Source organism: Podarcis gaigeae (genome assembly GCF_964106915.1).
Source record: "Podarcis gaigeae genome assembly, chromosome: 2".
Taxonomy (NCBI): domain Eukaryota; kingdom Metazoa; phylum Chordata; class Lepidosauria; order Squamata; family Lacertidae; genus Podarcis; species Podarcis gaigeae.
The window spans coordinates 2,060,507-2,077,341 of record NC_139679.1 but is presented as its reverse complement, the minus strand read 5'-3'; the positions used below and the strand labels follow the sequence as shown (position 1 = coordinate 2,077,341).

The 16,835-nt window shown below is 45.9% G+C and overlaps 1 protein-coding gene across 7 annotated transcripts in view; it reads right to left on the bottom strand.

The window, feature by feature from the left end:
* HDAC7 (histone deacetylase 7) overlaps positions 1 to 16,835 on the bottom strand; it is a 179,166-nt gene that overhangs the window by 29,786 nt on the left and 132,545 nt on the right. For 6 of the 7 annotated variants that reach the window (XM_083729180.1, XM_083729182.1, XM_083729181.1 and 3 more), the window contains 7 exons: positions 14,189 to 14,291; positions 11,422 to 11,537; positions 10,352 to 10,474; positions 8,932 to 9,041; positions 2,991 to 3,113; positions 2,079 to 2,262; positions 479 to 690 (listed from right to left, as the gene is read on the bottom strand). In XM_083729180.1, coding sequence (XP_083585306.1) covers positions 479 to 690; positions 2,079 to 2,262; positions 2,991 to 3,113; positions 8,932 to 9,041; positions 10,352 to 10,474; positions 11,422 to 11,537; positions 14,189 to 14,291 — 971 coding nt within the window. Of the gene's footprint in view, positions 1 to 478; positions 691 to 2,078; positions 2,263 to 2,990; positions 3,114 to 8,931; positions 9,042 to 10,351; positions 10,475 to 11,421; positions 11,538 to 11,645; positions 11,710 to 12,202; positions 12,275 to 14,188; positions 14,292 to 16,835 lie in introns of those variants that run through there. The other variant, XM_083729184.1, reaches the window with a different exon arrangement.

Sequence of the window (16,835 nt, the reverse complement as noted above, 5' to 3'; positions counted from 1 at the left end):
GAGCTGCTTTATATGCAGTGGGACCAGCCCTCCACTTAGCTCAGCACTGTCCACACTGCTCTTGGCTGTGAGTCCTGGAAGATCTGCTGCCTGCCTTGCAGGCCTTTTCCCACCTGGCCTTGGAGGGTAGGACCCAGACTGACTCCAGCTGCAGAAGCTGAGGCTGCTGGATGACTCTTGGGCTGGAGGATTGTTTAGAGGGTTATTGACAATAATTTTGTTTGTAACTTTATTTTAGATGTTATGATTTATGTGGAAATTGTGTACTTTTTAGTTAGGGCTACTTTTGTTACATTTGTAATCATGCTAGCACCTTGAGCATGGTTGTAACTGTGGAAAGGCAGCATACAAATGCGTGCATGTATATATGTATGAATGGCAGCGATTCTCCCAGGTTTCTGGCAGGGCACATTCCCAGCCCTGCTTCACGACTGAACCCAGCCCTTCCCCATCTGGAGGAGACCAGAGAAGAGCCTGCCTTGCCCAGCTGGGTCTGCTGCTTCAGCCTCTCCAGGAAGAGCGCATGGTGCTGCTGGTAGGCCAGCTGTTGCTGGACAGCTCTGGGGCTGGACGGCAGAGGCTCCGAGCGTGTCCTTCCCAAGGGCTTGTGGGGCGTAGGCATCGACAATCGCTCTGGGGGAAGCAGCTGGGAGCGGCTGAAGTGGAAAGGGACCGTTCCCAGTCCTGGAACTGCAAAGGAAAGAAGAGAAGCTAAGAATATAATCTGGAATACATCGCTTGTCAGTATTGTTCCCATAGGTGGGAAAGTGGGAGAGTGAAATGTTAAAAACCCAGTGTACATTTCCAGCTAAAGCAGGCTCTGCATTCACAGCACAAGCGGGAAGGAAATGCAGCAAAGCGGGTTAAGCATCACTTTGTGATAGTTCCTCCATTTTCACGTTTCCATCCCACAATATTAAAATAACAACAACAACGCAGCAAGAAAACAGGCAAACAGTTTCTGCTGAATCCTTAGAAATGTCAAAGTGACCTGGAAGGGGCTTTTGCCTCACTCATCACAGGCTGCAATAATAATAAAAAAAGAATGGAAGAAAAAACAAGAACAAATTCCTGAATTCTGTTCTGATAACCTACTCCAAATTGTGAAGGAGAAAATTCCCTCATTCTATGTATGGGGCAGAGGGAAGGAGCTGCATGAGAGTGTCGGGATCTCTGTTTGACCGAGCTGATAAAAGCTCATCCTCCTCTGGCCGAGTCCTTCGGAATCGCCCTCGACGTGATTGACGACCTGAGCTTCTGATAAGGCTCCAGGCACAACCCCCATTCAGCAGAGTTTCCAGCAGCATGCGGAAGGATGAGATAGTATGAGCTACATGCTAGGAGTTTTATTTCTAACTACACAGACAGCAAAGAAAAATACATCCTCTCTCTGTGAGAGCAGAGAGCAACTGAAGCAAAGGAACAGGAAACCAGTAACGTCACACCCGTCTCCCGTCAGACTTCCAACAGTATGGAATGTGTGGAATGTAAACAGAGTCTTGTGACTCCAAAGCACTGCTCAGTGGCAAACAGAAACTAACACGAGAGAACACTTAAGCGGGGACCACAGTTCCTCTTCTTCCTCCTTCCCCTAAGATGTCGTGTGGGGCAATCAAAACAAATGTTCTTGCAATAATGCAGTGTGAGCTGCCTCTCTGCATGGCATTTAATTACATAGGGTTTTGTGGCACAATCTTGTCTGAAGGCCAAGATGTAAGGGGGACAATGAAGGACATAGCATGATGGTTATTGTGGTATTTGTGATGATCATCAAAGCAGCAAAATGAGGAACTGACAAGTGCAAAAACATATATATAACCTGCTTGTTCAGTATGAACGTTATCAGCCTAGAGCATTCTTCTCCCAAGAATCCCTCTGCTGCTACAGAACCTGCTATAAACACTACAAAACCCATCATGCTGTGCTATTTTTTTCTCCCTCACATCTTGCTCATCTTCAATTACCCTTTGAGGAATACTGAACACAGTTCTCTTTTGTCTATGCAAACACGCACCAGTATCTTATTAAGTAAGACCCTTCCCTGCCCTATTGCCCCAAAGTGAGGGGCTGGTACGCACCTGTCACAAGAGGAGAATGGGGGAGAGAGGGCTCCAAGATTATAACAGGCTGCAGCCGAGTGGACAGTGGGTTCCCAGGCTCATGTTGCTCCAAGCTGGTTGGCAGGAATACGGGCGCATGAGTGCTAGTCAGGACAGGCACCTTGTGAGCAAGGCCTGGGTGTGTCCGGTGATCTCCATCGCCCTACAGAGAGAGAATTGGAGACGGTGGATCAAGAGCACCTCCCTGAGTCCTGAACCTGGTCACAAAGTTCTCAAAGCAATGAGGTGGGTGCAAAACAGGTGAGGTACAAGGGATTAGTTCAGATCAGGGGGTGGGCAGAAAGGAGATTGCAGAGGGAAGCAAGGAGATTCTGCCGCATAAAAATACTGTCACTGAAGCTTTTCTTCAGGAGAGAATCTGAGTTTGCTACTCAGAGAACTGTAGAGTTGGAAGAGAGCCCGAGGGGCATCCAGACCAGCCCTCAGCTGAAATCAATGGGCCTAACTTACTCATGCCCACTGGTTTCAGTGGGTCTACTCTGAGTAAACCACAGCAGAATACCACCCCCAGATCACTTGCCCCTTGACAATGCCTGGTACTCTAGAAACAGTCCCAGGTACACAGGAGAAGAGCCCTGCTGGATCAGGCCAAGGCCTAGAGAGGAACACAGGAAGCTGATTTAACCATTGGTCCATCTAGCTCAGCCTTGTCTGCACTGACCAGCAGCAGCTCACCAGGGATTCAGGTGGGGTTTCCCCTCCCCCAGCCTGGAGATGCCAGGGACTGAACCTTCTGCATGCAAAGCAGATGCTCTACTGCTGAGCCACAGACCATCTAGCTCAGCTTTCTGTTTCCCACTGCAACCAACCCAGATGACTCCAGAAGGTTCTATCATGCTTGTCCCCTCAGCAAAGCCCCTCTAGACATACCCTGGCAGACACTGCAGAAGTGGTCGGAAGTCCAAGGGTGAGTGCTGGGAGGGAGCCAGTGGTCTGAAGAGCAAACTGAGCCAACGAGCTCTCCTGCATTCTCAGGCGCTGAGCAAGGGGTGTCTGCATTAAAGACAGCGGGTGGGAGAATCAATCAATTTCAGACTTCCGGGTTGGGGCCAACGGATCATGGCTGCGCCCCTCGGATCTCCGAGGGACGAGCTCTGTGAGTTCGGGTCCTGACCGCTACGGCGAAAGCGGGGACTGTTTTAAAACACAGGCGGGAGAAGCCTGTGACGTGGTGACTCGGCTGGCACCTTCAGCACCCCCTCCCTCCGTAAGGAGACCCCCCCTTTTGGGGAGGTTTTTCGGAGCGGAGAGGAGAGAGCGGCACGGTGCTGCGAGGCGATCGCTTCCTCACGGAGCGAAGCCGCATAGCCGTGACCAGAGAGCGCCAACTTTTTTCCTGTAACCAATTGGATTAGCAACAACTACCCGTGAGTAGAACAACTTGAAAGACAATTAAGAACCTGTTAAAGACTATCTAACTCTGGGAAATTACATCCATTCAAATTCTAATTTGGAGCTACAGCGGGAAGGTCTAAACAGGAAGTCCGCCTCCTGCTTTGTAAATAGACTAAAGCAAAGAGACTACAGGCTAAAATCTCTGAAACTTTGATTTAAAGATCTAAATATCCACTGTTTTGAAGAAACTTCCCCCCCTTTTTTTTCTTTCGAAGAAGAAGGGGGAGACTTTGAACTTGATAAAGCTCTGAGATCGGGAACCTTACAGCTCAAACCTGGGAATGAGCAGTCTGATGTTAAGGATTTTTTTCCCCTCAAGAACTTTTGACAGGTGGACTTTTGAAAATTAATGGAAAATATACATAATTCCCTCTACCCTTCTGATTCAAAGATGGCGTACGCAACAATGTTATGTCTTCATATTTAGAAGCTGAGAGGTTTCTTAGAATGTTACTGTCGGAAACTGTATCCCTCTAGTGGGGGAATTTGAAACTGTGGCATGTACAATTGAGAGTTGCAGATAAACAAGTCTGGAATTTACAGTTTGACCTTCAAATACTCAAAATGCAGTTCTCGGAAGCAATGTTGAATGCATTGTTAAGAACATTTTTTTTGTTGGAGGAACTCCACAGAAAAGTGGAACTCCAGGAATCGATTTTGTTATCACAACCGGTGTCAAAAGGAAAACTGGAAGAAGAAAAACTGGAAGAAGAGGAAGAACTGGTGCTGGACGATGAGTCGGGGCAAGAAGAAGAGGGAAAATTTAACTTAACTGAGGACTATAAATCAAATTTGTTTGTGGACCACAAGTTGAGATCATATACGACGGACTGTGGTACAGACCAGACTGTAATGTTTGTCCCTCAGTTTGAACTGAAAGGATGGAAGGATGCCATTATGCAGGGTTCTTTGGATTGTTGGAAGATGGATATGTGTTTGGAAATGTATGAAGGAATTGGGGCTACCGGATTTAGATGCACTGGGAAATATTTTTGGAAAGATCTCTTAAAATACAAATTTGAAAATTGGGTTAAAGGGTTCAGATGCAGCAGCTATCACGTGAGAATGGGATCCCACAGAGAGGGGTTCTTGACAATTAAAGAGAATGAACAAAACTGCCGGAAAGGGTTTAGGGGGGACCCAAGAGCCTCTGACATTAGGTTCCCGGACTAATGAGTTTGAGCCCATCAACGGAAAGGACTGGTAATTTTTTTTGGGGGGGGTGTCCAGGGGAGAAGTTGTGGGGAGAGGTTTGGGAAATTTAAAGTTTTTATTGAAATGTGCTACAAAGTTATAAAGTGTTATAAAATTTAAAAATTATTTTAAAGTAAAAAAGGAAAGGGAGTTCATGATGGCTGGGAGTTTGTTAAGAGGAAGATGGTAAAAGCACAACTTCAGGCAATACCAATGAGACGAAAACATGGAAGGTGCCCAAAGAAGCCAGGGTGGCTATCTAAAGAACTTTTAACTGAGTTAAGATTAAAAAAGGATGTGTACAAAAAATGGAAAAGGGGGGAAACCCCAAAGAGGAATTCAAACAAATAGCCAGCACGTGTAGACACAAAGTCAGAAAAGCTAAAGCACAGAATGAACTCAGGCTTGCTAGAGAGGTTAAAAGCAACAAAAAAGGCTTTTATGGGTATGTTCGTAGCAAAAGGAAGAACAAAGAAACAGTGGGGTCACTCAGAGGAGAAGATGGTGTAATGCAAACAGGGGACACAGAAAGGGCTGAACTCCTCAATGCCTTCTTTGTCTCAGTCTTCTCCGATAAAGAAAACAATGCCCAACCTGAAGAATTTGGAGCAAATGATTCAGCAGAGGAAACACAGCCCAGAATAACTAAGGAGATAGTACAAGAATACTTGGCTAGTTTAGATGTATTCAAGTCTCCAGGGCCAGATGAGCTGCATCCAAGAGTATTAAAAGTACTGGCAGATGTGATCTCAGAACCACTGGCAGTCATCTATGAGAATTCCTGGAGAACAGGCGAAGTCCCGGCAGACTGGAGGAGGGCAAATGTTGTCCCTATTTTCAAAAAGGGGAAAAGAGAGGACCCAAATAATTACCGCCCAGTCAGTCTGACATCAATACCAGGGAAGATTCTGGAGCAGATCATTAAGCAAAGAGTCTGTGAGCACCTAGAAAGGAATGCTGTGATCACCAATAGTCAGCATGGATTTCTGAAAAATAAGTCATGTCAGACTAACCTGATCTCGTTTTTTGACAGAATTACAAGCCTGGTAGATGAAGGGAACGCAGTGGATGTAGCCTACCATGATTTCAGCAAGGCATTTGACAAGGTGCCCCATGATATTCTTGTAAAGAAGCTGGTAAAATGGGGTCTTGACTATGCTACCACTCAGTGGATTTGTAACTGGCTGACTGACCAAACCCAAAGGGTGCTCATCAATGGTTCCTCTTCATCCTGGAGAAGAGTGACTAGTGGGGTGCCACAGGGTTCTGTCTTGGGCCCGGTCTTATTCAACATCTTTATCAACGACTTGGATGATGGACTCAAGGGCATCCTGATCAAATTTGCAGATGACACCAAACTGGGAGGGGTGGCTAACACCCCAGAGGACAGGATCACACTTCAAAACGACCTTGACAGATTAGAGAACTGGGCCAAAACAAACAAGATGAATTTTAATAGGGAGAAATGTAAAGTATTGCACTTGGGCAAAAAAAATGAGAGGCACAAATACAAGATGGGTGACACCTGGCTTGAGAGCAGTACATGTGAAAAGGATCTAGGAGTCTTGGTTGACCACAAACTTGACATGAGCCAACAGTGTGACACGGCAGCTAAAAAAGCCAATGCAATTCTGGGCTGCATCAATAGGAGTATTGCATCTAGATCAAGGGAAGTAATAGTGCCACTGTATTCTGCTCTGGTCTGACCTCACCTGGAGTACTGTGTCCAGTTCTGGGCACCACAGTTCAAGAAGGACACTGACAAACTGGAACGTGTCCAGAGGAGGGCAACCAAAATGGTCAAAGGCCTGGAAACGATGCCTTATGAAGAACGGCTAAGGGAGCTGGGCATGTTTAGCCTGGAGAAGAGGAGGTTAAGGGGTGATATGATAGCCATGTTCAAATATATAAAAGGATGTCACATAGAGGAGGGAGAAAGGTTGTTTTCTGCTGCTCCAGAGAAGCGGACATGGAGCAATGGTTCCAAACTACAAGAAAAAAGATTCCACCTAAACATTAGGAAGAACTTCCTGACAGTAAGAGCTGTTCGACAGTGGAATTTGCTGCCAAGGAGTGTGGTGGAGTCTCCTTCTTTGGAGGTCTTTAAGCAGAGGCTTGACAACCATATGTCAGGAGTGCTCTGATGGTGTTTCCTGCTTGGCAGGGTTTGGACTCGATGGCCCTTGTGGTCTCTTCCAACTCTATGATTCTATGATTCTATTCTATGATTCTAGGTTGTAAGAGAAATTGGATAATGGTGGATAGGTATCCATAGGTTTAAGCAGAAGTTTGTGGAAAACGTTATGTACTTATAAGTTAAGAATTTAAAGTCAGTAAGGTTAAGGAAAGTATGTTATATATATGTAAAAATTTGGAAAGATGGAAAGGATTTGCTAAAATATCAAATTGAAGCAGAATACAAAAAAGGGAGGTGAGAGGAAGCCAAAGAACTAAGCTAAAGAAAGATACATTATTGAAGTGTATTTGATTTTTATGTAATGTTTTGTCTTTTTTCATTTTTTCTTTGTGTTTGTTGTTTTTGTGTGATTGTTTTACCTTTGTTATATTGTTGAAAATCTAATAAATATCATTAAAAAAAGAGAGAATCAATCAACTTCAGTGACTTTCAAGCTTCTGGGCTCAAGGGGACGCATGACCTGTCGCCAAGCAACTGCATTGTTGCTTTTCTGCCATAGAACCACTGCATGGTGGAGAGGATTCTGGGAGATCTGCTCAGGTTATGTAGACCCTCTGACAGACCGGCTGGTCCTTCCCATCTGCATAAATCATGTGTGCCTGTGAGAACACTTCCCAGAATCCTCCGTCTGCAGGACATCCTCAGCAGACGTTGCTGGCAGATTCTGGCTTTGATCTTGTTTGAATCTCGAGTCCACCCATTGATGCCCGTTCACCCTGATTCCACCACATATTACAAAGGAAAACCAGCAAAAGAGAAGGGATCTGCACAATGACATGTTTGTGTATGGGAATGTGTATCCAACTGTATGTGCAGCAACACATTTACTCACTTTACAACTCTCCACTTTTCAACCACTTTGGTGTCGCAAAAGCAGAAGAAAGTTGACATATTTACGTCTTTCTGCCCCAATTTTCTAAGAAAGGGCCTCTACAATCACAAAAATACCATTGGCAATAACTTATTAACATAGGAAACTGCCTTAAATGGAGTGGCACCACAGGTTGGTCTACATAACTCAGTATTGTCTACAATTCTACAGCTGAAAGGCAGGGGCTTTGCTGGGCTTCAGGCAGGGACTCTTTGCCCCACCCTGCCTGAAGATGCAGGGGACTGAATGGGAGACCTTCTGATTTAAATATATGCTCAGCAACTGAGTTATGGCCCTTCTTCAAAATAAGAGGAGGAGGAGGAGGAGGAGGAGGAGGAGGAGGAGGAGAAGAAGAAGAAGAAGAAGAAGAAGAAGAAGAAGAAGAAGAAAGATTTCTTTAAAAAAGAAAGAAAAAAGCAGTAGATAAAACCAGACAGAAAAGAACAGCTTAGCAAATGGGCCTGCTGGAAGAGGCACAATGGTGAAAAGGACATTTTTTGCAATGGACTTAAAATTTGCCAAATCGTAGTGCAAATAACTCTCAATTATAGGGTGAATGTTGTAAAACTTAGAAGATTGTTAGCTTTTGTGTGAGAAGGGGCTCACGAGAGAGTGAAACGGAGCCATTCTTACTAGAATTAAAATGATCAAAAGGCAGGTGGAAAGGTGTTTGTGTGTTACAAGACACAACTGCCTCTTTGTGTGATCCTGGTAGGTGGAAGCAAGCATTGGGAAGGTGGGTGGGTGCAGAGCAGGCCTAAGAAACCTGCTCTTCCTGCAGGTTTTCTTGGCTTACTGATCCCACAGGCCAAGTTGTTTTCTGCTGCTCCAGAGAAGCGGACATGGAGCAATGGATCCAAACTACAAGAAAGAAGATTCCACCTAAACATTAGGAAGAACTTCCTGACAGTAAGAGCTGTTCGACAGTGGAATTTGCTGCCAACGAGTGTGGTGGAGTCTCTTTCTTTGGAGGTCTTTAAGCAGAGGCTTGACAACCATATGTCAAGAGTGCTCTGATGGTGTTTCCTGCTTGGCAGGGGGTTGGACTCAATGGCCCTTGTGGTCTCTTCCAACTCTATGATTCTATGATTCTATGATTCAATCACAGACTCCATGGGGATCATCCCAAGTCTCCAGTCCTACAGGGTCCATACCTCTTGTGCAAGGCCTGGCGCGGCCGGCAGGGCTCCGTGCTCTGGCACCAGGCTGTCATTGGGTGAACTGCACCCAGACACTGGGGTGCTGCTGCTGCTGGGAGATGAATCTGCAGGTGAGAAATAACATGAACGGCTTTATCTACAGCAAGACCAGGACAAGCAAAGGAAGGGGAAAGAGAATGCTCAGGTACACAGTCATGGGAGACTTGAGGATTACTGGAGGAATGCCGTAAGTCTTGGATGCAGTCATGATCAGATATGGGGAACCTGTGGTCCACCAGACGTTGCGTGACTCTCAGCTCCCACCAGCCCCAGCCAGCATGGGTCAGCGATGATGGGAGTGGTACTTGGAGGGGGACAGGTTTCTCATCCTTGGTTCATGCCACACAGGTATGGTGACCCAATCATGCAGGTTCTCCATGAAGTTAAGCAGGATCTATTTTGTTTATTTTAAAGATTTCTTACTCACCTTTTATCATACCATCCCAGGGTGGGTTACGACAATATGGTATGCAATTATAAAAATGTGGAAGAGTTACAATTATCAAACAAGTAAAATTGTTTTAACCAGAACAGTATAAATTCAGGAAGTGTCATTCCCCCATGCAAACAGATGCACATGATATGTGATACCTCTACCCAGCCGCATGAAGTACACAACCTTTCCATCTTATAAGCCATTTCTTTTCCCAGAATACTTCATTCTGTCCCAGATTCCCAGGTTTGTATCCAAACCCCAACAGTATTTCATAGCTCAGTCCTCCTTGGGGTTAGGTTTTTTTTCTTTAGGTCTCCCCCCCCCCCCGCCTTACAGGATTATTTTCTTATGGGGGGAGGCACTTTTGCCATCTTTCGGGTTCCACTGAGCTTTTCATTTAATAAATAAAAATAACTGTGTTGTGGGGGTTATTGTTTTTGCTTGCTACTATGTTGTATACTTTTGTCGTAAAACACCCTGTGATCCTTGGATGCAAGTGGCAGGGAATAACTCTAATAAATAATAATTAAATGTAATAAATAATAATAAATTTGATACTTCTCCCTTATGGGCGACACCAGGATCCACACCCATTATTTGTACTGGATAACCCTGACCACAACCACACTGGACTCTTGTAAGGCAAGCCTGCATAGCTTGTGACCTGTCAGCTATACACAGTGGAAGTATCAGGAGCTCCCATATACACTGGCACTGAAACGAAGGGGGAAGCTAAGCTTGGGGTGAGCAAGCTCCTCAGACCTCTGTTTCAAATGGGCTCATCTCAGCTGACTCACAAATAAGCTCATTCTTAGCTCAGCTGTGTCACAAACTATGGTCCCGCTGCATTCCCAACAATGGCAGTTAATCCTTGGAACCCCGGAGCATCCTCGTGGCAATGGATGCTCCATAGCAAGACCACACCCACCAAACTCTTACCAATGGCTTCTGCCGGGCGCCTCTTCAAGGAAGGGGGTGCACTCTCCTTGCGCGTCAGTGGGTTTTTGCGCCGCTCGCCGGCCTTCTTTGTCTTGTAGCGCAACTTCAGGTTGGGTTCAGACGCTGAAGCAAATTCAGGAAAGAAGGTGAGAACCACCATATTTGACAGTTGGAGGTCAGGAAGTGCACTGGGCAGTGAGTCTTTGCTCTGGCAAGGCAGGCTCAGTACAAAGGTTGGGGAAGAGAACCTCCCCAACTCCAGAATGGGGAAGATGCAGGGCTGGTGGAACCAAGGCCAGCCCAAAACTCAGGACCTCTGCTAGTCCCTGAGGCAGAGAATCCAAATGTATGCCATAAGGTGGAATTGAATGAATAAAGGTGATAGGCAACATCTGCACACAGCACAATCCCACTTCTCATCTCACCTCACATTGGATGGTCCTCTGACATGGGTGCTTTAGCTGAGATTCCTGCATTGCAGGGGCTGAACTAGATGACCCTTGGGGTCCCTTCTATCTCTACAGTTCTGACTGTCATCACCCTTATCATTACTACTAGACTGAAGGGGTGAGGAGGCCAAAGGATCTGCCCTCTCAGCAGAGGTGGTGGCAAGGCCCTGCTCCTCATCTCCCCCTCTGAAGCTAGCCTGCATGAGACTGCATGAAAAGTTGCTGGTGCACACACATCTTAAGAGACTTCCAGGCTTTCCCTCGATTGTTCTATACTTCCAATGTAGCTAGAATTTCTCTAATGCTTCCTGCCTGTTACCCTTGAGTCTCCCTAATTATGACATTGTTTTTGGACAGCCCTGTTTTCTTCTTTGTATGCCACTTTGAGCATAATCTGTTTGTGTGTGTGGAAAAGCAGCAGACAAAAATATGAATGGTTGAATGATTAACACAGCAGCCATGTGTCTCACAGGTAAGCCGTTGATCACATTCCTCTCCAGGTCAGGAAAACCAGGTTTCTGCAGATCAGACCAAGGCTGGCAGCCCTGTCCTCCTTGCTTCTCCCTGCTTCACCTGACAAACCCCACAAAAATGCTCTCTGGCACTGCTCTTCCTCCTCACCTGTTTTCCTCAGTGGAAAGTGCTCTGGGGAGTCTCCAGAGCTGTTGGAGACAGGAGGGAAGAAACTGGGGAGGGCAGGGTTGGATGGGCCTTCATGTTCCATCGGTTCCAAAGATCTGCATGGAGGAGAAGAGAGAGCTTTGCTGCTGACTTGGTTTGACCTGAGCCACATTGTGGTTAAGGGAATGAGCAACCAGGAAGGAAGTCTGCACTTCAAATCTCACCTCAGCTGTGAACTATGGCTGGAGCCAGACAGTTGCTGTGTCAAATCTGGTATTGCACATTTACCTGTAAAGTATTTATACCCCTCAGAGCCAGAGATGCTGGGGACTGAGGTATCACCTTTTGTATACAAAGCGTTTTCTCTACCACTGAGCTTGGCTCGTGTGTGCCCCCCCCCCCCGCAAAGTTCATCCATCCAGGAGCAGCTAATGTCACTCTTGCAGCCAAGAAAGGACACTTCAGACACAGCACTCTTCCTTCCTATCTCCAACGACATTGCATGGGAAGTGACAGTCAAAACGGGTCTTATTCCCAATGACTTACAACAGCCTTCGCCAACTTGGCACATTCCAGTCTATTTGGACTTCAACTCCCATCATCCCCAGCCAGCACTGGCAGGGACTGATGGGCACTATGTTGGCTAAGGCTGGCTTACACTTTCATACTTCTGTGCAAACTAATGACATTCTATTTGATTTGTGAAAGCTGGGTGGCTTAGGGCTCTCCATGTGATCAGTGCCTCAGATTTATTAGACCTACTTGGGATATAGGTCACGACCTTTGACTCAATTCTCATACTTCTATCATCCCAAACCAAAACCTTCCACACATTCTCTCTGACTTAAAAGCTTTAGATGCAACGTCACGGAGCACTACAGAATGGAAGACCAAATTAAATTATGCTGAATTTTTCAGCGTTCTTTCTAGTTATGACATCATGCTCTTGTGAAAAACTTGGCTGACATGACTTTATCAGTTTGGAGGGTAAACAGGTCTTGCAGGTTTGGGCAGTGCATTCTGAAAACCTGTCAAACATGTTTGTTCAGCCTTAGCCACTATCTCTCAGCCTCAGCCCTTCACCTGCAACAAGGAGATGAGAATCCTGGTCTGTCGTACAGGACTGTTGCTAAGGCTGACTTTGAGCACTTAGAAAAAGCACTACAGGGATTTCTGCAGCTGGACTCAGGATCAAAGCCCACTGAGTTCAAGAGGATTACTCCTGCACTAGCATGCATAAAACTTAAGTATGTATGCCCCCTGAGTCCTGCCACTCACCCACCAGCAGAGCAGCCTTCTCCAACCTGGTGGCTTCTAGATGTTGCTGGACTACAGCTCCCATCATCTGTGACCACTGGCCATGCTGGCTGGAACTGATGGCACTGTAATCCAAAACATCTGGAGGACATCAGGTTGACGTACTACAGGTTTTCTTTCTTCCAGATGTGGAGAGCAGCTAGCACAGCAAAAAAACCCATTCTGTTTGGGTCTGGAGATACATCTGGAAATGTGTCTCCAGACTAAGCAACTGTTGTGGGCACCATATAATTTCTTTCACCAAAGAAAAACTGGTGGTGCTGGCAAGAGGCAACACATCTACAAACACCCCAAAACAAAACAAAAAAGCAGGCAATACCCGCCTCATAAACCCTGGTACCCCCATTCCAAAAAATAAAACATTTTAAAAAGAAAATATTTGGGATGAGTGGAATAGTGTGGATGTTTCTGATGGTGTCCATGGGCAAGATCAGATCAGAAGGAGCAGAAGTCCCTTTTCCACGTGAACCTTCCTGAACAGGACCATGAGAAATGACAGGCACTCACAGGGTATGTATGCATGTATATGGCCGGCACTTCTTTTGTGACATAACCCTAATTGCTGGTAATGTAAATGGGCCAACTACTCTGTCACAGGGTGTAATAATAGAAGTGAAAGCAGGTCACTGGAGATGTGCCCAGGCAAGGCAATGGTGTGCCAAGAGCCAGAGCATGGGAGGTGGGAGGTGTAATACCAGACAGGCTAATCATGATTGCAGGGGTGTGTGAACTGGCTCAGTTTTGCCAGCACACCAAACACCCACAGAAAGCAGGTGAAGGATTATGGAGATGTAAAACCAAGTGCATGAAAAATAACACGGCACCAAGATGTGAAGCAGGATCCTATGCATGTTTACGTGGAAATACAACCACTATATTTAAGCAACTTGTGTTGGGGGGCAGCATATGGGCATGTGCACCAGCCCCACCCTCTACCCTCTGACTTCCCTGCTTGAGCAGAGAGCTCTGAAGGGGATTTTTTAAGATTATTCCTCATGACTGGGAACTCTGATAACTCTGGGAAGGTCAGGGTGGAGCAGCTCAAGAAGGGTGTGGAACACACACTGTCCACAAGCTGCTTAAACACAGAACAGAGCCATGGCTTTTGTTCAGTGGGCCTTGCCCAAGGACCAGGAGCATGCAGGATTGTCTTCTTCATCCAGAATGTCCATTCTACCCAATGGAGGTTTAATGTTCATAGTATGGGTGCAGAAAATGATATGAGCATATGCTGTGTGTCAAAATGGTGTAAATCAAGGGCGCTCACATCTGGATAAATCAGGGTGAAACCCAGTGTATAAAATCAACCCAACCAGCTGGAGATCAATAGCCAAGCCATCCCTGCTTTACATTCTTTGGGGTTTGGGCTTTAACAAGAACTGAGACCTGGCATAGGACACAGCCAGCATACATGTATGTATTGACCCATATGCATCTACAACCAGATCACCTGTATGTAATGACTGGTGCATTGGTCCTTTCCAGAGCGGCCTGCTGTTTCTTCAGGATGACCTCAGCCAGCTTCTGCTTCACAACCATACTCGCTACAGCACCTGTTGAGCAAAAAACCGTCATGAGACGATGCCACCGAGACATAGCTCAGAGCCGTCTTTAGCACCTGCCACCCATCGGAATTAGGCTTCAGCTCCTTTCAGCAAAAGCCACAGCCCCTGAAGCTGTATCAACCCACTGGTAGCAAATCACTGGGAATTTGATTAAACTCAAAATGCATGCTAACATTTTTCAATAAGTAATTAAAGAATGGATTCACTTAAGAAGAGTGTGTGCTTTAAAAGAAGCAGCTTGCCATTCTCACTTTTCAAAAGAGACATTTGGTAGGACATGAAGGCAAATGTTCCCCCCTTTAATCCTCATAATGTGGTGATAGTAAGTTGCAAAAGTTAGCAACGCACCAAGTTTTTTCTCTTTGTCATAGGAAGTCATCTTAATTCAACTCAGACCAATGGGCCCCCTACCACAGTATTGTATATATACCAAGGATGGGGAACCTGTGCATCTCTGGATGTTGTTAGACTCCAACTCCCATCAGCCCCAGCCAGAATGGTCAATGGTCAGGGAGAGTTTATAGTCCAGCCACATCCGGATGGCCAAAGGTGAACCATCTTGTTCTGGTTCTACCTGGAGATGCCATTGACTGGACTCAGTATCTTCTTGCACAGCATGGGCTCCACCACTCAGCAGCAGCTTTGTCCAAACCAGTTTCTGCCAACCTCCTTCATTGAACGGCCCCAACTTGTACCACAATCCCCCCCCCCATATCCTCACCATTCACAAAACTTCCCACTGTGTCTCCCATGAAAACACCCCCCCCCCCCAAAAAAGTAAGAAGCTCCAAAAGCTTTGGCCTTTTCTCAAATGCAAAGCCACCCTGTTCCATGATTGGCTGTGGGGCCCAGCAGAATAAGGGTCAAGCTCCTCACAGCCCTCAACTGTTCATTGCATGACTCCAGGGGGTGTGGCATTGGGGGCAGAAGGGGGGCACTCTGACCTAGAGCTGCAGAGATGCCTACTTTGCACATCATAATGATCAGAGAGAAGAGTTGCCAGCTGTGTGCAGGAGCTACCCTGCTTTGATCATCATCACTGTTCAAAGAAGTGCAGGTTTGTGGGAGGCACAGCAAGAGCTGTGCTGCTTCTCCATGAACACCTATGAGAGATCAAGGAGCAGGATGAAAGCACACACTCTCACATGCACCTTAGAGCACTTTTATGTTATGTAGAATTGCTTGCAGGTTTCCTACAGACATCTGGTTGGATACTGTGAGAATGAAATGTTGGACTAGAACATTTATGTTCTTAAGGCAATGTTTTCCAAACTTGGGTCCCAATTGACTACAACTCCCATCATCCCTAGCTAGCAGCAATGCTTGTTTTCTAGAAAAATGGGTGCTGGTACTCATCATGAAGTTGTTACAGTAAGTGCCACAATTTTAACAACAAAAATGAGGTGCCGGCACTGCGTAAGCTGGGGACCTAAGTTTGAGAAACACTGCTTTAAGGGAAAACACACTCAGAACTTGGATGAGGTCACCGTTCTTGTGCCTCCCCAAGAACCAGATTGCTGTTTCCAGTATCGGAACTCTGCTGTGTTATTCTGGGGCACAGCACCACCTCCAAAGTGCTGACACAGCATGGGAAGTGACTGAGAGGAATTCCCAGGGGTGACTCTCAGCAGACCCAAGAGGTGTGAGTGCAAGCCAGAAGGTAGGCTGCTTCCAATCACTATAAAACCACCCCAGCAGAGTGCTATGGATGGGCCTTGGGCCAAGGGGCTGAAGTTCACATTCCTCCTAGCCAAGGACTGCCTAGGTCACCGTCTCGGCCTCAGTTCCCTATGTGTAAAACAGGTGCATTACTGAACCAGCTGGCATGTATGGATTTTTTTAAGTTTCATTTTTGATTTTTAAAAAAATAATCAGTGCAAGAACATTACAGCCCCACTAGATAAGAAATTCCATTTACAACAGAGTAAGTCTGCCATCCTCAGCTAAAGACAGGGATTTCAGATTGTATCCTTTCATCTACCTATACTGTCACTACCAAATGCTTTTTATTAATACAATGAGATGGCGGCAACCCTATGCCAACTCAGTGGGACTTCTTTCTGAGTAGCAACATATAGGATTGGACTCTACAATGTGTATTTTTCTTTCTCTACTATAATTTATGCTGTGTATGATGCACACATACAAACACCAGACCCCCAAGTATATAAATTCAATAAATAAAAATAAAATAAAATAGGAGAGTTGTATCTATCCAGGAAGAAACGGGTGCAAGCCAGCCCATTGTTCTAATTTTGAAAAATCTCAGGATCTTTTGCAGATCCTATGATCTGCAGGGCTGCTTTGAGTGTTATTATCTGAAAACAACAACAGCTGGGTGTAACTTTCTGAGTCACTCCTTGGTCTGAAAAACATTTGAGATTACAATGTTCAAATGGTGCAGGCTCCAGACCTCAGAAGCTTTCTCTCCTGATGATACTTGGCTACCACAATGCGTATGAAGACGTATTCTAGGAAATGGTGGGAGATGCAGCTGCTCTCCATTTTAGAATCTGTGGGGTTGGACACACT